Source organism: Dermacentor variabilis, chromosome 8, assembly GCF_050947875.1.
Source record: "Dermacentor variabilis isolate Ectoservices chromosome 8, ASM5094787v1, whole genome shotgun sequence".
In the NCBI taxonomy this organism is placed as follows: domain Eukaryota; kingdom Metazoa; phylum Arthropoda; class Arachnida; order Ixodida; family Ixodidae; genus Dermacentor; species Dermacentor variabilis.
In genome coordinates, this window is record NC_134575.1 from 137,947,013 (window position 1) to 137,970,118 (window position 23,106).

The window sequence follows — 23,106 nt, forward strand, 5'->3', positions numbered from 1 at the left end:
GAATAACTGGTCCGCCTCTACTTCTAATCCGCAGTTACTTACAAGATAGAAAACAAGTCGTTAATATTTCTGGGTACTACTCTAAAGAAGCTACTACTAACATTGGTGTACCACAGGGGTCAATATTAGGTCCTCTACTTTTCCTAATTTATATTAATGATCTGCCCAGTTGCCTCTCCTCATCGAAGTGTATTCTGTACGCAGATGATACTACTATATTTAGCTTTAACAATTGTATATCAACGCTAACACGCGAGCTCAATGAAGATCTCGTGAAAATTTCTACATGGTGTGAACTTAACAAGCTATAGATTAACCATAATAAGACCAATTTTGTCGTTTTTGCCTCACATCAGCGATCACCTGAGCTCCTTCAGTCTATTTCAATCAACAATCACCTAATCAATGCAGTTGATCATTGCACCTATTTAGGTGTGCAATTTGACCGCCATCTCAAATTTCACCTTCACATTGCTAATGTTAAAAAGAAAATGGCATACGGGATACGCGTTTTAATCAAAGCACGACCATATTTATCATTTTCTACTCTCATGTCGCTTTATTATGCTTTTGTTCATTCTCATATTAACTATAACATTGAATCATGGGGAAACACTTATAACAGTCACCTAACTTCGTTGCAAGTCATTCAGAATCGAGCCATTCGGCTAATAAAATTTTCACCTCGTAGCATTAGCGCAACTCGGCTGTTACATGCACATAATATTTTGAATGTGACTGACCTTGTTAAATACAACCTGGCCATATTTATTTTTAGGGCATTAAACAATGATATTCCAGTAACCATCATCCCGAAGACATCCCTTACTAATACTAATAATACTAGATTTGCTAAAGATATTAACTTCATTTTACCCTTAGTTCGCACCAACTATGGTAAGCAATCACTACACTTTTCAGCTTTATCTCTGTGGAATACATTACCATTCCCTTTAAAATTGTTCAAAGCTCACAGATTTCGTACAGAACTTAAGCATTTTCTTTTAGCTTCCTCCGACTTTCCCATTTGAGTATAGTAAGGAGTTGTATTATTAACTTTCTCTTTGTCTCTTGATTTCCTTCCCGCATATATATATATATATATATATATATATATATATATATATATATATATATATATATTACTTTCTTTCTTTCAGCTATTTTTGTAGTTTCACCTTTCGTTGAGTAAGTCGAAGCCTTGTTTTTTGTTTAATACGTACACATGCTGCTTTTCTGTTCATTTATGCCTTGTCTCTTAAAGCCTTTATTCGTAAATTTTTCATGTTGCCATTGTTGTATTATTAATTCTAGTCATCATGCACAGGAGGTCCCATTTCAGTTTCTAACTACGGGACCTCCTTCTGTATATACATATGTTGTAATTATCCTCTTTTTGTCATGAATAAAAACTGATTCTGATTCTGACCTATTTTTCTTCTATTGACTTACGGTCCGGCTACTGGCAGATATCCGTCGACGACATGGACAGAGAGAAGACTGCATTTGTTACCCCTGACGGCCTTTATCAGTTCAAGGTGATGCCTTTCGGTCTCTGTAACGTGCCCGCCACCTTCGAACGAATGATGGACTCTTTGCTTCAGGGGTTCAAGTGGTCCACCTGTTTGTGCTATCTGGACGACGTCATCGTTTATTCGCCCACATTTGACACGTATCTAGACCGTCTTTCAGTGATTCTTGACGTGTTCCGCCGCGCTGGTCTCCAGCTGCACTCGTCAAAATGTCACTTCGCTGGCCGCCAAATCACCGTCCTTGGGCACCTCGTGGACGCCAGAGGCGTGAGACCTGATCCAGACAAAATTCGCGCCGTTACGAACTTTCCTGTTCCGAAGTCTACCAAGGACGTTCATAGTTTCGTAGGGCTATGCTCTTATTTCCGACGCTTTGTGAAGGATTTTGCGACCATCGCACGTCCCCTTACTGACCTCTTGAAGAAAGACGCCTCATTTTCTTGGAGGCCTGACCATGCCGCATCTTTTTCGTGGCTCACTACTCTCCTTACCACGCCTCCAATTCTGGCCCACTTTGACCCGTCTGCCTCAACGGAAGTTCGAACTGATGCCAGTGGTCACGGCATAGGAGCAGTGTTAGCTCAACGCCAGCGTGGACATGATCGCGTTATAGCCTATAGCTGGATGTCTCCAGCCGATGAACATCCCACCGGAACCATTTTTCCGTGTTGGCCTAGACCTGCTTGGACCGTTTCCTCTCTCGGGCTGTGGAAATAAATGGGTCGCCGTCGCTACTGATTATGCTAAGTGGTATGCAATCACCAGAGCCCTCCCGACAAGTTGTGCTACTGACGTTGCTGACTTTCTGCTCTATGACATAATTTTAGTGCATGGTGCTCCGCGCCAATTACTCACTGACCGTGGCAGCAGCTTTCTGTCGGCAGTCGTCGAGGACATCCTCCGCTCCTGCTCGACGAAGCACAAGTTCAGCATGTCCTACCACCCACAGACCAACGGCCTCACGGAGCGCCTTAACCGGACCATCACCGACATGCTTTCGAAGTACGTCGCGACCGACCACCACGACTGGGATCTTCACTTACCATATGTGACGTTCGCGTATAATTCATCGCGTCACGACACCGCCGGCTATTCACCATTTTGTCTCCTATATGGCCGAAAACCCGTGTTGCCCTTGGACACTTTGCTGCCCTCGGCCACATGTTCCGCTACTGAATACACCCGCGACGCGATCGCACACGCCGACCACGCGCTCCAGCTCGCCCGCACCCGTCTCGAGGCTTCACAGGAGCATCAGAGACACCTCTATGATTACCACCATCGTGACGTGCACTTTACTCCGGGTTCTCTGGTGCTTCTCTGGTCACCCATTCGACGTGTGGGCCTTTCAGAAAAGCTGCTGTCACGCTACACTGGCCCATACCGTGTGGTACGACAAGTGACCGATGTCACGTATGAAGTCATCCCCGCCGACCTCTCAGCGTCATCGTCGTCTGCAAGTGACATCGTTCACGTGGCAAGACTAAAGCCATACCACACACCTTTAACTGCGGATGTGTAGATTAAGCACCGGGACGGTGCTTCTACTGCCAGGGGTGATGCTACGGAACAGCCGCCACAGTGTGGCTGCACTGAGAAAGAGAAAGACGACGTGGGCCCGCTTGATATAGCGTCGCCATTTTGGCCTTCTGTTAGTGTCCCTGTAAATAAAGTGTATATAGCATCGGGCTTCAGCTACACGTAACAATATAAATCATATACATAACTCTTATCTCACAAAAAGATTAAGGTAGGTTACTTTGATAGTTATGTAGTAGAATAATAACAATCCTTATACCCTTACAATACAGCATAGCATAAGTTGCCAGCGTTGTGAATGTCTGCACTATAACAAAACAATATTTTTGCTAAGGCTTGTGGGGTCTCCCACACCCGTACCCTTGGGACAAAGGAACGACAACACAGTAGTGCAAACAATCACAAGGGCATTTATTGCACCTTTCATAGATCAGTGCCTGCTAGCCGAGTTGCTATCCACAAAACATGCCGATGGGCGCGCGACAAATCTAGAAGTCCGACTCACCGAGCGACCGGATAGCGAGCGAATATGTTCGCCCCATGCTGGATCCCAACGCCTGGTTGTTCGCGTGTACGGTCACGCGAATCGTGGCGCGTTCGAAGGCGGCCACGCGAGGCGGTCTCGCAGAAGCATGGGTCGGCGCGCAGGACGTCCTCGCTGTTAGCCGACCCGCCGGGAAAGACCCAGCGCCTTTCTTTCCTGCGCCTAAGTAACCCCGCCGCAGCACAACACTAGCGGCATCTCTCGCACTGCGCTTCAACCACTCCAACCGCCGCAGGCGCCAGGCCACGCGGCGGGCGAAACCGCCCTGCAGGAGACGAGCTATGCGGGAAAACTAGATCTCAGGGGAGGCGTGAGAGTCACGCATCCCCACAGGCTGCAGAAGTGTAAAACAAGCAGACTGAGCTGCTGCGCGTATCTAAGAAAAGAAGCATGCAACCAGGATGTTTGCATTCATTTAAATTTACAAATGTTGAAAGGAACCACAGCCTGTACATGAAGTAAACAAAGTAAAACAAAAAAAAAAGTGGGACAGATGGAAGTCAGTTGCTGAATAGATTTTCTGACTTGCTTGATTATTGCAATTTCCTTCAGCACCGCCATCAAATCCATGCAACTAATGTAGAACAATGATCAAAATTTCGGATGCTGTACAGTAGCTCACACTATTTCTTGCCCTGATTCGAGTGTACGCAATATCGAAAACATGGTGACTGCAAAAGAAGCTGCCATCATTCGAGTGCTGCCCATGCCACCCATGCCCTCCCTCTTGTTGTTTAGGTGCTTTCTCCGGTTTCCTAGTGCTGTACGTCAATTCGACGCATTCGAAGGATTCGGTACAAAACCACAGCTTTGGTCATCAAGTCCCAATAAGGCACCCTGATTAGGCCTAGCTAGCGGGGTTGTCAGGTGGCATGCTGTCGTAGAGATTGCCCTTGATATGCTTGAACCCATAGACGATGAGATAGAGATTGGGCATGTGATCGTATGCACAGGCTGAACTGACAGAAGCACATGTGAAGCGGAGTGGTTTCTCGGGCAACCAGTTGCGACAACTACTGCGAACGCCTACCAAGCTTCTATGTGTGCATACTGGTAGGAATAGTGGAAGCTCACATGTGAACATAAAGCCTAAAAGCTTCAAACTAAATTTGCGCAACATTGCTTAAACTGAAAGCAGTCAAGGTAGTATGCGCCGCTGATGAGCAGTTCAGCAAAGGTTTCTCAGTCGTCTAGGCAAACCCCCGCGCGCACATCACGCTGTCGCCACCATTATTATTATTTTTTTCCTTTCTTGTTCATTCACTCTGCATCTTCTCCTCTGCATCATCCTCATCGCTTTGCCTTTCAATCGGCAGTGCACCTCGTTAAAAAGCAGGCTCTAGCACGCTGGTTTACGGAAACTGCATTACAAGCGATATTTCGTCTCACACGGCTGCACTATCAGCAAGTATGTGTATATATGGAGTTCTATGGGAGGGTAGAAGGGAGTCAGAAAAGACCACATTAGAGCCGCTTCTGCACTAGGAGCAGTTATGTTATAAGTGGTCTAAGCTGTAGGTTATAAAGACATTCCACCTCCACTGCCACGATGTTGGCAACGCCGGCCAACACTTCTAGAATTAATCTTGTACACTTACAAAAAGAAAAATGCGGGGGGGGGGGGACTGTTTAATTGTCTAAAGGGCTAACCAATAATTTAAACAAAACCTTAATAAGTAAAGCACTACGCAGATAATCTGGAGGATGTGACCAGCCCCGTGGCACACTATCTTTTTATTTCCCTTTTCCTCATTATTTTGCTCTATGCTTTTTCTGGCTTCATTGTCTATTGCCTACACATATCCGTCACTTCAAATATGCAGCAGTACATTTGGATCACCCAGTTGAGTGAGACATCTAATTATCAGAATTTATCACGACTTGAAATTTTATCGCACATTCAGTTGTTTGAAAGCATGTCCGATAGATGAGCATTTATTTGTTGTGCCTTTTCAGGAAAGAATATCACATGAACATGGCCACTGTAATGCACAGCAATCTCATTGCTAAGCATGCCCCCACAATGCCTAGATTAAGTAGGAACATCATGCAAACGGGCTTGACAGCACCATAGAAAGCTTATTGAGCGGCACTGATGGTGATTTTATGTATTTCATAGACAAGTGATGCTACTCATCATCATCATCATCAGCCTGGTTACGCCCACTGCAGGGCAAAGGCCTCTCCCATATTTCTCCAACAGCCCCGGTCATGTACTAATTGTGGCCATGCCGTCCCTGCAAACTTCTTAATCTCATCCGCCCACCTAACTTTATGCCGCCCCCTGCTACGCTTCCCTTCCCTTGGAATCCAGTCCGTAACCCTTAATGACCATCGGTTATCTTCCCACCTCATTACATGTCCTGCCCATGCCCATTTCTTTTTCTTGATTTCAACTAAGATGTCATTAACTCGCGTTTGTTCCCTCACCCAATCTGCTCTTTTCTTATCCCTTAACGTTACACCTATCATTCTTCTTTCCATAGCTCGTTGCGTCGTCCTCAATTTCAGTAGAACCCTTTTCGTAAGCCTCCAGGTTTCTGCCCCGTAGGTGAGTACTGGTAAGACACAGCTATTATACACTTTTCTCTTGAGGGATAATGGCAACCTGCTGTTCATGATCTGAGAATGCCTGCCAAACGCAGCCCAGCCCATTCTTATTCTTCTGATTATTTCTGTCTCATGATCCGGATCTGCAGTCACTACCTGCCCTAAGTAGATGTATTTCCTTACGACTTCCAGTGCCTCGCTGCCTATTGTAAATTGCTGTTCTCTTCCGAGACTGTTAAACATTACTTTAGTTTTCTGCAGATTAATTTTTAGACCCACTCTTCTGCTTTGCGTCTCCAGGTCAGTAAGCATGCATTGCAGTTGGTCCCCTGAGTTACTAAGCAAGGCAATATCATCAGCGAATCGCAAGTTACTAAGGTATTCTCCATTAACTTTTATCCCCATTTCTTCCCAATCCAGGTCTCTGAATACCTCCTGTAAACACGCTGTGAATAGCATTGGAGAGATCGTATCTCCCTGCCTGACGCCTTTCTTTATTGGGATTTTGTTGCTTTCTTTATGGAGGACTATGGTGGCTGTGGAGCCGCTATAGATATCTTTCAGTATTTTTACATACGGCTCGTCTACACCCTGATTCCGTAATGCCTCCATGACTGCTGAGGTTTCGACAGAATCAAATGCTTTCTCGTAATCAATGAAAGCTATATATAAGGGTTGGTTATATTCCGCACATTTCTCTATCACCTGATTGATAGTGTGAATATGATCTATTGTTGAGTAGCCTTTACGGAATCCTGCCTGGTGCTTGCTTGGCAGAAGTCTAAGGTGTTCCTGAATCTATTTGCGATTACCTTAGTAAATAGTTTGTAGGCAACGGACAGTAAGCTGATCGGTCTATAATTTTTCAAGTCTTTGGCATCCCCTTTCTTATGGATTAGGATTATGTTAGCGTTTTTCCAAGATTCCGGTACGCTCGACGTCATGAGGCATTGCGTATACAGGGTGGCCAGTTTCTCTAGAACAATCTGCCCACCATCCTTCAACAAATCTGCTGTTACCTGATCCTCCCCAGCTGCCTTCCCCTTTTGCATATTTCCCAAGGCTTTCTTTACTTCTTCCGGCGTTACCTGTGGGATTTCGAATTTCTCTAGACTATTTTCTCTTCCATTATCGTCGTGGGTGCCACTGGTACTGTATAAATCTCTATAGAACTCCTCAGCCACTTGAACTATCTCATCCATATTAGTAATGATATTGACGGCTTTGTCTCTTAACGCATACATCTGATTCTTGCCAATTCCTAGTTTCTTCTTCACTGTTTTTAGGCTTCCTCCGTTCCTGAGAGCATGTTCAATTCTATCTATATTATACTTCCTTATGTCTGCTGTCTTACGCTTGTTGATTAACTTCGAAAGTTCTGCCAGTTCTATTCTAGCGGTAGGGTTAGAGGCTTTCATACATTGGCATTTCTTGATCAGATCTTTCGTCTCCTGCGATAGTTTACTGGTATCCTGCCTAACGGAGTTACCACCAACTTCCATTTCACACTCCTTAATGATGCCCACAAGATTGTCGTTCATTGCTTCAACACTAAGGTCCTCTTCCTGAGTTAAAGCCGAATACCTGTTCTGTAGCTTGATCTGGAATTCCTCTATTTTCCCTCTTACCACTAACACATTGATCGGCTTCTTATGTACCAGTTTCTTCCGTTCCCTCCTCAGGTCTAGGCTAATTCGAGTTCTTACCATCCTGTGGTCACTGCAGCGCACCTTGCCGAGCACGTCCGCATCTTGTATGATGCCAGGGTTAGCGCAGAGTATGAAGTCCATTTCATTTCTAGTCTCGCCGTTCGGGCTCCTCCACGTCCACTTTCGGCTATTCCGCTTGCGGAAGAAGGTATTCATTATTCTCATATTATTCTGTTCCGCAAACTCTACTAATAACTCTCCTCTGATATTCCTAGTGCCTATGCCATATTCCCCCACTGCCTTGTCTCCAGCCTGTTTCTTGCCTACCTTGGCATTAAAGTCGCCCATTAGTATAGTGTATTTAGTTTTCACTCTACCCATCGCCGATTCCACGTCTTCATAGAATCTTTCGACTTCCTGGTCATCATGACTGGATGTAGGGGCGTAGACCTGTACAATCTTCATTTTGTACCTCTTATTAAGTTTCACAACAAGACCTGCCACCCTCTCGTTAATGCTATAGAATTCTTGTATGTTACCAGCTATATTCTTATTAATCAGGAATCCGACGCCTAGTTCTCTTCTCTCTGCTAAGCCCCGGTAGCACAGGACGTGCCCGCTTTTTAGCACTGTATATGCCTCTTTTGGCCTCCTAACTTCACTGAGCCCTATTATATCCCATTTACTGCCCTCTAATTCCTCCAATAGCACTGCTAGACTCGCCTCACTAGATAACGTTCTAGCGTTAAACGTTGCCAGGTTTATATTCCAATGGCGGCCTGTCCGGAGCCAGTGATTCTTAGCACCCTCTGCTGCGTTGCAGGCCTGACCCGTGGTCAGTTGCTTCACAGCTGCTTGGGACTGAGGGCCGGGGTTTGATTGTGTTGTTCATATAGGAGGTTGTGGCCAAGTATTGCACCAGGGTGGCCAATCCTGCTCTGGTGAGGGAGTGCGTTACCGGTTCTGGTCACCGGGATTAGGCCACACTCCAGGCCTGTTTATGCAATTTTATCAACACGCGGACTTTTTTTTTTTTAATCCGGTGGAAAATTGCCGGCACCGGGATTCGAACCACGGACCTCTTGCACGCGAGGCGGGTGTTCTACCTCTGCGCCACCGCTGCAGTACTATCATTGGTTAAAAATGTAACTGGTGATTTACGTTTGCACGGTATTGCAAATACAGTAGAACCTTGTTGATATGACCTTCTTTTGTATAATTTCCCAAAGCTAATATTCGCTATTAAGAATATAAAAACAATGACCCGATTTTATGCTTCCTTTTTACCAGTTGAAGGGCCCCTCAAACGGTTTGGACAAGTTTTGTAGATGCATTGGGTATAGCTACGGTAAAACATATGCGCCACAATTTAAGTGAAGCGTCTCATATTTACAGAGCCATGGAAGATTACAAGTTATCCTCCTATCTTGCCATGCTTTTGCTCTTCAACTCATTTGCCAAGCAACTGGGGCGAAGCTCCGCCTTCACTGGCTCAGCATTATGGTGTGACGTCATGGCATCTACTTCTGGCGACTTCGAGCCAGCACGGAAAACCTCTCCAGCTTAAACACGAGCCGCCTGGCCGCCGATCCCCGACAAAGTGAAACGCAAGCAGCATGCACTGCGAGCGTGCTGTGGGAGCGCCGAGCGCATCCAGCAGTCTGGTAAACGCAGGCGAGCTGGGCAGTTTGACGGTGGGGAGCATAAACGTGAGCAACCGGCGCGGTGCAGCCATCCGATTGCACAGAGCTAATATTGCTGTAACCAAGTGTAAAACATTTTAAACCTTTAAAAAGACGTGTTCACGATCATGCTGCAGCCGAGAATTTACACCAGCAGCAAAGCAAAACATACTATGTCAAGCTGCAACAGCATGCTCCAGCTTGACTTGTCACCAATTGCTAGGTTCGCAGCCCAAAATGCAACACGGGCGATTTATGGTCATCACGAAAAGAAACCTTGAGACCAACACAGAGCAAATTGTAACACAAGGAGACAACATTTGCTGTGCACCAAAATACTTCAGTGTAGAGATAAATTCTCGTGCATCCTCTTTTTGTTAATTCTATCTATAGAAACAAGTTAACGAACATTTGTCTACCACAAAGCTGCAAAAATTATCAGTGACGCTATTGGATAGCTTGCTCGACTGTCATGCATGGCGGCTGCTACGCAGATGGTGACAGAGCAGTTGAAAGCTCAGGGTACCAGCACTGCTGCAATTGGCAGCAATGCACATTTTCAAATCTTATAGTTAGGAGTGAGCGAATATTCAAAACGTTTTAATAATGAATCAAATACTGTTCTAGTCGATTCAGTCTTCGAATCGAATAGTCACTATTTGTAAATACAAATAATTTTCTAATAGTTTTCAAGTATGTTAAAATGTCAAATCTGTGCAATCAAACGCAAAATTGGAGCAAAAGCACAACAATTTTCATCTCCATGGGCGTAAGATACGTATACGAAACTTTAGAACCTACGTAGTGCAACAGGCTGCAATATAGGGATCATTTTCCCTTTCCGAAAGACCTGTATAAGCAAAGAAAGTGCTTAATTGTTTCTGAGCTTTTGCAGGTCGTCACAGAAAGATGCTAAGCTTATGACTACTACGATGTGAATACAACTTTACATCCATCGTGAAAATGGCTGCTTATTATTTAAAGACTATTTGATAAATATCTGATATTCGATTCGATTTGCTTCGTATTTGATTGGGCCTCAAAAATGCTATTTGCACATCCCTACTCATAATGAATTGTGCGCTGTACAAGGAGCACTTGAAAGTGTCACTCAATGATCAGAAGGACCTGCCCAGCAACTCAGTATGTTTGTACAAAACTGTAATAATCGTTCCAGCGTCCCTTTCATATGTTCCCGGAAATTAAGATCTTTCGCCACCAGCATTCAGTACATTGCCAAACTGCGAATGTTCTGCGGCCCCTAGATCCTATGGAACAAGAAAAGGTGTGAGGCACATGCGAACGAGAGCAGTAGGCACTCGCGATGGCAGCTTCCTCTGCAGTAATTGCTGGTACACGCCAAGTGAAAATGATGGCACTTATTTTCTCATTCTGAAACCAGCAAATCTCGTCAGCCGTTGCAGGTTGCATTCACAGCTATCGCAGCCAGCCCTATTGCAATAAGCATCTTTGCCTATATGTTTCACAGCACCTGTGGCACAGTGTTTCTGGAAGCGTAATGCATGCTTTTAACAGGCGATAACCCAAACACACTGCTGTTCCCTGCTGCAGGCAGCGTAAAGTGAGCATTATGTTTCACTCTGGCGGCATCGTATCCTGGCAACACCCACCAGCTCAATTCCGTTTATATTTTCCATCACCATTTTTAAACACTATGCAATCGGAAAACAACATAATGTATCTACGTCTGCTCGAGCAACCCCAGCTCGTTGACGCTCACGCTGCAACGATTCACGTGTCAAATGCAAAGGATGCAACGATGCATCAGATGCAACGAGTAAGCATGTCAAATCTTCCCACCAAAATGCCCCGCCCAAAGCTACTGACCCAGGCCAAATTTGAAGTGTGCAAGCAAGGGTTTGCGGAACAGCAAGAAAGACAATACTCAAGCCACTCGGGCCCCACCAGTTCAGCGTGTCAGTGATTCACGCTGCAACCATTTGTGCAATGTGTAGATGTCGACTACAGTTGAATCTGCCCAATGTTTCAGTGACTCCATATAGTATGTTTGCCCAGTTAGAATGCTTTTTCTAGCATCTTTTTCTGAAAAGTTTAGGCATACTACAATAAAAGCTATGGCATTACATTTTACAACCATTTAAAGTAACGCACAGTCATGAGCAAGGTGTTGCAGTCATGAGAGTCACACATCCCATGCCGAGCACTATGGCGCCGAAAGGCCATGGCATCATGATAAAAGAGAAGCCATGAAGCCCCAGATTAGACAGTGAGCCACCAGATCGGGCAGGCTATGAGCAGGCTAAGAAACCGTGGCGTGCCGACTTCCACTAATGCCCCGCTGCTATTGGTGTCGTCACACGAGGTCATAGCAAAGTGAAACGTGGCGTTTAGAGCAGCTGAAATTCCAGCAGAGGTTGAGGTTAACTTTCATTTGGCTTGTATTTTGAATTTTTTATGAGCCATAACATGGGACTGTGCGAGTAGATTTCTATCATTTTTTTCACTCTTCGTTTTATGATACCCTTAGAGTAGATCTAGAGCATGGGCAAGAAAAGGCATTCCAGAGCCCCTTTAAGAGTATATGGAGCACTTGTACCACCTGATGAAGCAGAATACCCTGCAGCATGCTCAACGTCTATAGAATCCAAATTGAAACTCTAGTTCAACATGGCTGCTGACTTACTTTACAGTATCACGGTGTTGTGTTTTCTTATGTCTGCTCAAGTAATCAGCCCGCGTAAAGGACTTCGAGCAGACGGTGCAAGAGTATAGTCGGCCACCTGTATGAATGTTTAGGTGTAGCTTCATGCTGGAGTTGCGCGTGAAGCTCCGAGGGCACGAAGGGCATTGAAATGGCTTCTCATCTGTGTGGGTTTGCAGGTGTTTCTTCATGGTGGAGTTGCGCGTGAAGCTCCGAGGGCATGAAGGGCACTGAAATGGCTTCTCACCTGTGTGGGTGTGCAGGTGGATTTTCAGGTGGGTCCTTCGTGAGAAGCTCTGAAGGCATAAAGGGCACTGAAATGGCTTCTCGCCTGTGTGGCTGCGCAGGTGGTCTTTCAGGTGGGTCGGTTGTGAGAAGCTCTGAGGGCATGAAGGGCACTGATATGGCTTCTCGCCTGTGTGGGTGCGCAAGTGTTCCTTGACCTTGGACTTTTGTGAGAATCTCTGAGGGCATGAAGGACACTGAAATGGCCGCTCACCCGTGTGGACGGACAAGTGCCTCTTCAGGGTGTCTCTTCTTGAGAAGCTCTGAGGGCACAAATGGCACTTAAACAGACACTCGCCGCTAGGGACCCTGGTGTATGCTTCCAGGCGAGACAGTTTATCAGCCTCATAGTCACAGAGATGATCTTGGTGGAGGCATCCCTGCTGTGAATTGTCACCGTTGGCTGTTGATGGAGAAATAGAAGGCTTCGATGCTGCACGAATGAAACAAAAGTAGTATTAGGAAACGTGAAAAAAGAACACAAATACTAAAATGACGAGCTTTTTCTTTTTTTGATTTGGGAGCTCTTGAGGGTGATTTCAGGTATGCTGGAACAAAGGATGCATAGTGGTCCTTTTTTATTTACTCAATATTTCTGCAAATTATTTTTGAGAAAGGTAAAAAAATACAAGTGTGAAAGTGAAAGAATCTGGTGTTTGAAGACTTCCATGGATTTCTATGAACCTTAGAGAAGAGTGCCAAAAGCTTCGACCCAGCTTGCTCTCTAATCCTCAATGAGCACTCGAGATTTGAAGGCCATACTTGACATTTGCAAAACTTGCGAATTGCTGGCACAACAAATTTCTCATATGAGACTTCATCAGTTGGTTTCTTTTGGATCACATGCCAAACCTTGGCAATGTTCTTGTAAGTTGAGACTGCAAAGAGCAGGCTAGGACATACTGTATTTTTCTGCGTAGAACCCGCCAACACGTAGAACGCGCACTGCCTTTCAGAAAAGCCCAGAAAGTAAATATGCAATACTTCTGGGAGATTAAAAAAATTCAGCAGACACACTTAAGACTGCTTATGTGAGGGAACGTGAAAGCACTACAGCCCCTTTAGTGAAACATCTTTTTCTGCACATTCCTTGTCTGTGCAAGCTCTTGCCTGCATTCTAACTGCGCCTCGATACGGGTAATTCAAAACACGCCAGGCGTCTCAATGCGTTCACTTGCCCGCAAGGAGTTCATAACTCAAAGAAACACTCAGCGGTGTTCAACAGGACATAAATGCGTTTTATTCTACGCTCATTTTGTACAGTCATGATGTGATGCCACCTCCTCCCCATTGGCTGCACTGTCACATGCTCACTTACACATGCACCAGGCCACACCTTCAGTACGACGTGACGTGTGCAATGATGCACCCACTAGGCACAACTTTAGTTCACCAGAAACGTGGAGCCTCCCTTAGAACCTCCCTTAGAAATTCGACATCAATCCGAATATTTTTGACGTGTTAGAACTCCTTAAACTGTCGGTCATTTTTGGTATGATTGCTTGGTGGCAACGCCTACACTGCCAGATTTTTGTGTAATGGGGCATATAATGCTCTCGCATTAAAAATGACATGCATATAACGCACAGAAATAACTGCATACAACGCTCAAATGTTTATAAAGTCTCCTCTTGGGGATTAACGACCTGTCCATGTCCTATCTTTGGCCAGCAACTCTGTCCCCCTTATCGGTAATGCTGCTGGGCTGTTGAGCGCAGCTTATGGTGATCCGAGTTCTAATTTGGCAGCGCCATGTGCACTATTAGCAAACTGGCAGAGCGCAAAATGACAACCCATAAAGAGGAGGATAATGAGTAACCATGAAGGAGGGGAAAAGGGAGCTTCAACACACAGTGGTAACCCAAGGTAACTTTCTGTGCAAATGAGGGGGGAGGGTACATTACTATTGCAACTGTGAATAATGCCCACCATTCGCCATAAAAATGTGTAAACCCACAAAAGAGAAATGAAAGAAAACATATTTCACAGATACAAGCTTGACAAACAAGGAACCACATCAAATGGATTCGCGCAGAAAGAAGCACAGGAAGAACACTGCCAAGAACAAGTAAACAAGCGAAAGTGTAAAATAAAGATTTCTAGTAGCGTTTTTTTTAATGACCTCTGGAGAAATACAGAGAAATGTATATTTGCCGAACAATCCCAGTTGTTTTGGATCCCTCGTTTATTGCTCCAAGTTAAGTGCCAAAACTGAATCGTATTGTTATTTGGGAAGTTGCGTAACGATGCGTGGCTGTCAGTTGCATACAAGCGTGCGTAGAACACAGGGCACTGCAATTCTAGACATACTGCGCCCACCGCAGAAGGTTAGAAAAACACCCACATAAACACAGCAGGGAAGTGGCTAGGTCAGGCGGTTAGACTGATAATGGTAGAAGTGTCATTCAAAACACATGGGATCCTTCTCCAATTATGGTGGTGTTTTCTCTACTTCCTTATTAAATAAAAAGATGTTGATCCATCTATAGTTTCACAAGCAATGTATAAATTTGTTAATTTTCGTTTTTCCTTCCTGTTTGGCTGTTGCTTCAGCTCTCTCCCTTAGAAGACCGCTTAATTTCTCAACTCCTAGCAACTCTTGTCTCCAGTTGCAAACTTTGCGTGAAAAGTGCTGTACATTTAGGGAAAAACCAGACGAGGTAACGAGTGACATTTATATTCCTTATGGGTTAAAGGTTATTGCAGAGTTTGATCATGGATGCTGTCTCGCATGATTTTTTTTCCCACCTGACCTAACCTGTATCACGGGTATATGGTTGCGAGGATGTGCCAGTGTCGCAGCGAGCCATCACTCGAGAAAATAGTGAAGCAAAAGGAAGAGTTTATTTATTCATTTATTTATTTAGTTATTTTGTTGAAACTCGTATGAAACATATGTTGAAACAAATATGAGTATATGCTCTCTGAGGAGAAGTCTAGGCTGAAAGATGAAGTGGAGACTGTTCGCGCCAAGTACGAGTCTACACTGCAGAATCTTGAGGAGAAGCTCCGAGGGACCGAGGTCGACCACAGGAGACATCTGAAGGAACTGCTTGCAAACCAGGAGCACTACCAGGAAGAAGTGAAGTTGAAAGACGAAGAGCTACTTCTGCTGAAGCACAAAGTGGAGCAGTACGCTGACACGCTTAGTTCGCAAAGGCTGAAGTATGACCAGGAGCTGGAAAACATCAAGCGAAGTTTGGAGGCCAAGCACGCTGCCGAGATCGAGTCACTCAAGTCAGAGCACAGGGAAAACATTGAGGTGCTGAGAGAGAGTCTGCAACGAGATCTGCTGGTACACAATATTCATCAACTCACGCTGCATGGAGGAATAAGCGTCACATTGTCTAAGTACTGGATAATACAAGGAAGACGGCTGGTGAAGAAGATAATTCATGAATGTCTGAAGTGTCAACGATTTGACGCCACACCGCCGCACCAGGAAACAGCCCCACTTCCTGCTGACAGAGTCAACGAGCGACAACCATTTGAAGTGATCGGTGTGGATTTCGCTGGTTCGTTACTTATAAAAGAGGCGATGAAAGGCACGACAACACAGTATATTGAAATATTTGTATGTGCTACTACTCGAGCTGTACATCTCGAAGTTGTGGACAACACGACGACAGAAGCATTCTTACATGCATTCCAAAGATTTACAGCGAGACGAAGGTTAAGTTGGACCATTTACAGTGACAACGCAAGGATGTTCAAGAAGGCCAACAGAGACATCAATCGTATGATTAAATAACTACAGGAAGAAGTCTCCAAAAGAGCAAGCCAAGGAGATCAAATCAAATGGAAGTACATCGCAGAACAAGCGCCTTGGTTGGGAGGCTTTTATGAAAGGATGGTACGAAGCATGAAATCAGCAATGAAGAAAGTTATTGGAAAAAGACTGTTATCAAGAGAAGAGATGCAAACAACAACAACTGAAGTTTAAGCTATCCTTAATAGGTGGAAAGGATAGGATTAAAGACAACTGAAGGTGAAAAAAAGGTCAACATATAAGAAATGTGCAGAAATAAAGATTGGTGGGAAAGATGGAACAGGGAATATCTGAAAGAACTGAGAGAACAGTGTAACGCAAGAAAGCAAGAAATGACATTGAACCAAGGATATATCGCTTTAATCGGCGCACGCACTCCTAGATCCTTCTGGAACCTGGCTAAGGTCATTGAGGTACATTCTGGAGTCAACGCGAAACCGCATTCCTGTCTCTTAAAAATGCAAGGAAGACTCGTTCAGAGACCTACCTGTGCAACATCTATACACACTTGAAGGCTGCTTCCAATCATGAGAAGAAAACTTTTTGCGGCTGGAAGCTGTTGAAACTCATGGGAGCAGACAAGAAGAGAAAGAAGACGGCGCGCTCCAGCGGCGCGCGCTCTTACGAAAGCAATAAAAAAAAAAGAAGAATCTTGATTTCGTTCGCATCGAACGCAGCTGTCTCGTCTCGTTTTTGCAACATACTTAGTTAAATACCTTCAGGGCCCGTAGGCATTACAATAGGGAGTGGAATGCATAAACAACAAATGTATTAACACCGAAGACAAAAACAGAAACAACAGTTAACTGTGTTGCAGCAAAAAGCGGATTACTGAAAATAAACAATAGCTTCAACAGGAGATTCAAACAAGTCAGCGTCGGTAATTTCGGCAATTGAGGTGGGAAGGCAGTTCGAATCGTTACTTCTCTTAGGAATGAATGAGTAAACATATGGGTTAGTTCGAGAAAACGGGACACCTACATTATGAAGGTGATCTCTATGGGATAAAATGTACTCTGGCCCAGATAGAAGGACTTATGTAAGATGGTGATGATGATAAATTTTGTGAGAGTCACCAAGACACTTTCCTTCATAAGGAATGAAGAGAAAGGTTCAAAGTAGCTTTCATGATGGACAGGCTAGTAGACGAGAGTAGTTGTGAAGTATAAATCTTGCGCTGCGATTTTGCACCGATTCCAAAGTTTGAATGAGACACTCAAGACGGGATATCACACCGAGCATGCATATTCCAGTGTTGGGCGCACGAGCGATCGATAGAGTAGAAGTTTTAATGAAGATGGTGCCATAGAGAAATTGCGCCTTAAGCAACCAAGCACGCAATTGCCATTGTTGGCAACGCAACTGGCGTTGTCTCCGGCCGCAACTTGTTCCACGAGCATACAGACCAGCTGACTACGAGTTGAATCCCTTTCCCGCTCCCTGGATCAGTCTAAACAAAGAAGGTTGAACTAACGAAGCAACAGCCCGCCCCCCGGGTATGTGCCTGAAGAGAGGTCTAATTGCATATGGTTTGTTCACTTAGTGTGGCCGTGCATCACAGCAGGGGATAATGTTCCTGCAAATGTGCTCCAGCAACGATCAAACTCTGAGAATGTAAGTAAGCAGGTGTTGCATTCTCCTATGTTCCAAGGACGGCTCATTACTCTCCGAGTACAAACTGGGAATAGGCAATGTCCTGTAGGCACCAGTTGCTAGGCGTAGCCCTTGATAACGAGCTGGATCTAATCGCCGGAGGCATGACTGTCTAGCCGAGCCATAAAGTATGCAATCAGAGTCTAATTTACTGCTTACCAAGCGACAACAGATACATAGAAGACATTTGTGGTCGGAGCCTCAGTGCTTCCAGGACAAGACTTTGAGAATGTCAAGTGCCTTGCTTGCATTAACCTTCAGACTATTTATGTGTGCTAGAAAGTTCAGCTTCTTACCGAATAAAACTCCTAAATACTTGTGGTCTTGTCTCACTGGCAGTGCGGCTTCATGTAGCTTTAAGATAGGGTCCAGTTGTGAAAACCCCCCCTTTTTTTTTTTAAAGAAAAAAAAAATGCAGCAACAGCTTTTTCATTGGAGAAACGGAAGACGTTTTTATTTGCCCATTGGGTCATTTTATTTACAGTGAATTGAATTTGCCGTTTGCAAGTTCGCAGCATGCAACTTGGAGATCATCAACACATAAAGAATGGATCAGAGAAGATGGCGTACAGTTGACCTGCGCAATAACTAAGTCGACGAGGAACATGGAAAAATTCGCTTTTGCAAGAATTTTGTCCTTGTGAAATGAGACAGCACAGATGGGTAATGCGTCGCAGAATGAAACTTTATTATCAAAATTCCGTTAGACTATATTGGCAAGCCTTGCCGCACTGCCGACAGCCGCACTGCTGTGTTCATGGTCAATTGCTTTCAGAGATATGATCACGATTTTGCGTAACTTGGCACCGGATGCAGAGCAACAGCGCTCCACGCAAGCAGTAGCGTTTCTCCAGCTGTCGCCCATAGACGCCGACGCGTCCGGTGTCGAGCACGAAAGTGATCGTATCTCGTATACCCAAAGGCGGTCTATCGAGATTACGGCTCCTTAGCGCAAATCTGCGTCCAGTGCTGAAATCCGCACATGATGCCTGTCGGGCGGCACCAAAACCAATGTTTTTGAAGTAGGGGATGCGTATTCCCGGATGATCGCTTAATCATGACCCTATCTGTGGCACTCCACAATGCGGCCGCCATCTCAAGCACCATATTACACTTTGGTGGGATGTGGATTTCCTTGTTTTTGCTGCATCTTGCTCACCGAAGTGCACATTAAGCACTGCACTAGGTGTACAAAAACCACCGTCACATGTCGGTAGCAACATGTGTGTCACTTCGAACGAGCGATAAGATGGCAGCCATGACGTGTTTCTGGCGCACGCGATGGCTCCCAGCGTATTGATTGTTTTAGAGCGCAGCTCTTTGGCGTCCGTTCCTGGGTTTCGCGTCGGCGCCGTCGTCGGCCTCGTAACCAGCTCCGCCCCCCTTTCATCCCCCCAGCGCTAGCAGCGATCGACTGATACCGCTGGATGCCGCTGACGCCGCTAGAGAGTCAAGATAACGTGACTGCATAGAACACCGTCGCCGCCATGCAGAAAGAGGAGGAAAGGGTCCCCCCCCCCCCCTGTTCTTGTGTGGCGGATAAGGTGCTCTTCAGTTGCCGACGCGCCGGTTATTCGTTGTCCCTGAAACCAACTCCGCAGCTGGGGTTGACTCACTATCGGCGTCAGCGGCATCAGTCAGTCGCTGCTATCTCTTCCCTCCTCCCTTTATTGTGTTGTCCGCTTGCTGCGCGCGCTTCTGCCCCCATCGTTTGCCGCTGGGTGTACACGTCGCCCCCCTCTTCCTGCGAGTCTCCGGTTGTCAAAGCGCCGGCTCGAACTTAGTTCCTTTCTTCGCTCCTCCTCCAATGCAACCCCTGTGCGGTGGCAATCAGAGAGCCAGATCGGTGGCGGCGGATCTGTATATGTGCACCGCCCGAGCCGAAATTGCCGCTGCCGTTTGCCCTGTGCGGTGGCAATCAGAGAGCCAGATCGGTGGCGGCTTGACATAAAGACAAACAGCAATTTCCTAACACTTATGCGGGAGAACATCCCGTTCCTCTCGCTCGTAACGCGTCCCACGGCTGTGACAACCTCGCGAGGCACTTGTATACATCTCGTCTTTGAGAATCAAGCATTGGTGTACCAAGTCGAACATATATCAGTCTATTTCTCCGACCACAAAGCTTCCTTCATGACTGTCAAGAACTGTTAGTGGAGTCTTTGTTAAAGGAATACGTGTGAAAAATAAAAAAAAAATTCTGTGATAGCGCATACATGTGTTGCTAGATTTCTTTGCCTCAATCTATCGAAAAGGTGAAACAGCTTATTTGCTGCGCTCAAATTTCGCATTAGGAAGTAACGTAATCGTCGGCAATTTTTTTGTAAACAACAATGACAGCTCTCACGCAAGTGTGATGTGGTGGTATTTTACACAATTTTAGTGCAAAGCAATAGCATCTGAGCACATTTTCGAGCCTGCAAGCTCTGCGCAAGTAATATGTGCAGCTATGTTCCGGCAAATTTCGTTGATGCAGGATTGTAGTACAGCAACATTTCGTTGTCATGAAGTACGAAATGCATTGAATCCTATAGGTGTTCACTGGCGATACGAAAATATTTCATTGTCGTGAAAATTTCACTGTCGCGGGGTTTTATTATCGTGGGTTTCGACTGTAATTCTGTTTATGGAATTCATTTTTACCACGAACAGTCTTGTGTTTAGAATACAACTTTGCGGCAAACCGTTTTCCTCGACGAATATGCGTGAAAGCACTGTGCCCAGATGCACCTGAAATGTTCAATTAGACATAAAGTCCACCAAACACCTCAGCATCTTGCCGTGAATCCTTAGGTCTGCCAAATCCTGCAATATATGAAATCTCCATGTAAGTATCGTAGACTTTGTCCAAATCAAAGAAAATTGTGGGACAGTGTTTGTGTACCAAGGCATTGCGTATTTCATGTTTTATTTGAACAAGGTGATCAACTGTTGAACAAACCTTTCTATACTCGCACTGATGATTCTCCAACAGGATTTGTGTATCAAGGGTAAAGTTAGTCCGGTGTTTAGAATACTTTCATAAGCTTTTGCCACACACTTTGTGAGAGCGTTAGGACGGTAGCTGCTGGGAGATGTGTTGGGATGTTGTTGGGGCTTTTAGGAATAGTACTATTATTGTGCTTTTCCATACTTTCGGCATTACTACTGTTTTCCAAATCATGTCGAAAAATTCCAGCAGAGCCTCTACGGATACTTGTGATAAGTGGGCAAGCACAGGATAGTGGATGTCGTCAAGACCTGCTGCCGTTTTCTTGCCAGCAGGAAGTACTCTGTTTAATTACAGCAGCATCAGGAGAGCATTATACCAGTGTCTTAGCCAGAAATTTATTTCGGGGGAGGGGTGTTTCTGCCAAGAACTACCACTCCTTCCCCTCTATCTCTCTCTCTCATGATATATATATATATATATATATATATATATATATACACACAGGGTGTTTCAGCGAACACTTCCAAAATTTTTTGAAGGTTGCCTGTGGCAGCTAGCTCAATTCTAGTTTATGAGCCAGCCTACTCGAAGCGGCGGTCACCACTTGCACAAATAATTGAAAAGCAAAATCGACTAATAAACAAGAATTCACTGATTAACTTTTTAGCTAATTATCTTATGGCCCATATTGCCATTTACAAATTCTAGCAGTGGACTTCGCAAGGCAGATCCACTTGGAACAAATTCTCAGTACGAGACCAGTTTTGAGATATATGTTCCCGAACTTTGCTGAGAAATGCATTGGCGTTCCCGTTAGTTGTGTGCTTCAGTACATCAAACGACGTTTTGTTAACAAATTAACTAGAATGCCAATGCATTTTCCTACAAAGTTCGCGAATTTATATCTCGAAACTAGTGTCATATTGAAAATTCGTTCCAAGTGGATCTGCCTTGCGAACTCCATGGCTCCATGATACGACAGTAAAACCTTTATGAAGATGTGTATTTTATCGCCCTAAGTTCACTTCTTGAAAGCAGAATGCTTCTGGCAACAACTTATTTACGACATTTTTGATGTCACCTAGGATGTGGATCAGGACTCTGCAATTCCAATGAATGATAAAAGCCATTTTAATGGAGTTGAAAATATTTACTTATTCGTGTGAGCTTAGTATAGTCATGGGTGACGAGGTGGTGGATGATTGAGAGCCAGGCGCCAAGACACGCGTCTCGGGCCATGGAGTTTGTTTCAGCTTCAGGCCCTGCAACACTGCAATCCGCCGGCCCATCTTCCATGATGATGGAGCAGCACTGGCTGCTGCCACCTAGGAGGTGGATGGAGTTGCTACAGGAGTACCATGCGTGGACCATGTAGGTCTCTGAAACCGGTGTGGCATGGCCCCCTGCTGAGCTGCACTGACATACTTGAGGCAAGTGCCCTAGCCTTCTCCTTGCTTCATAGAATGAGATCTTTTCCCTTTTGGTGATGATTTCTTTTTCCCTCTTCTAGAAAGGGCAGCTCCGTAAGCTGCATGGTCTCTCTTGCAATTGACACATAGTGCAGAAGCATCGCAGCTGTCAGAAGGATGTTCGATGGCACTACACTTCACGCATGTTTCTTTGCATCTACATAAGGATGAGGTCTCCACTTGCCATCTTTGAGGCTTTGTAGCCAGGTCCAATCATGTTTGCTAGGTATTTAGCTACTAGGAAAGGTGAAAGTTTTCTTAAAGTTGTGTTGCCTTCAGTGTGAAGGGCATGGTACTTTGAGAAGGTGTCTGCGTTTTGTTTAAGAAAGAACTGGAAAATTGCTTCAGTTCACCATATTTCTAGCAGGCGATATTGAGGGGGAGGGGGAGGTGAAGACAACAGCCATGCAACGCCAGTATAACCTTATATATATATATATATATATATATATATATATATATATATATATATATATATATATATATATATATATGTATATATGTGTGTGTGTGTGTGTGTGTGTGTGTGTGTGTGTGTGTGTGTGTGTGTGTGTGTGTGTGTGTGTGTGTGTGTGTGTGTGTGTGTGTGTGTGTGTGTGTGTGTGTGTGTGTGTGTGTGTGTGTGTGTGTGTGTGTGTGTGTGTGTGTGTGTGTGTGTGTGTATAACTGAGACTGGATATAGTATTACACAAGGTTAACCCTAGCCTCCCGGAAAATCAGAAATTCAAACAAGTGAATAGCAGACAGTGGGAGAGAAAGGAAAAAGATTGAAGAAGGGGATAGGAAAAGACAACTGCCGCTTTCCTCGGGATGGGTCAG

At 44.9% G+C, this 23,106-nt stretch overlaps 1 protein-coding gene across 3 annotated transcripts in view; it reads right to left on the reverse strand.

Moving 5' to 3' along the window:
* Positions 1-23,106, reverse strand: part of LOC142590607 (uncharacterized) — a 78,729-nt gene that overhangs the window by 25,768 nt on the left and 29,855 nt on the right. For all 3 annotated transcript variants that reach the window (XM_075702921.1, XM_075702922.1, XM_075702920.1), the window contains exon 5: positions 12,427-12,897. In XM_075702921.1, the coding sequence (XP_075559036.1) occupies positions 12,427-12,897 (471 nt within the window). The remainder of the gene's footprint in view (positions 1-12,426; positions 12,898-23,106) is intronic.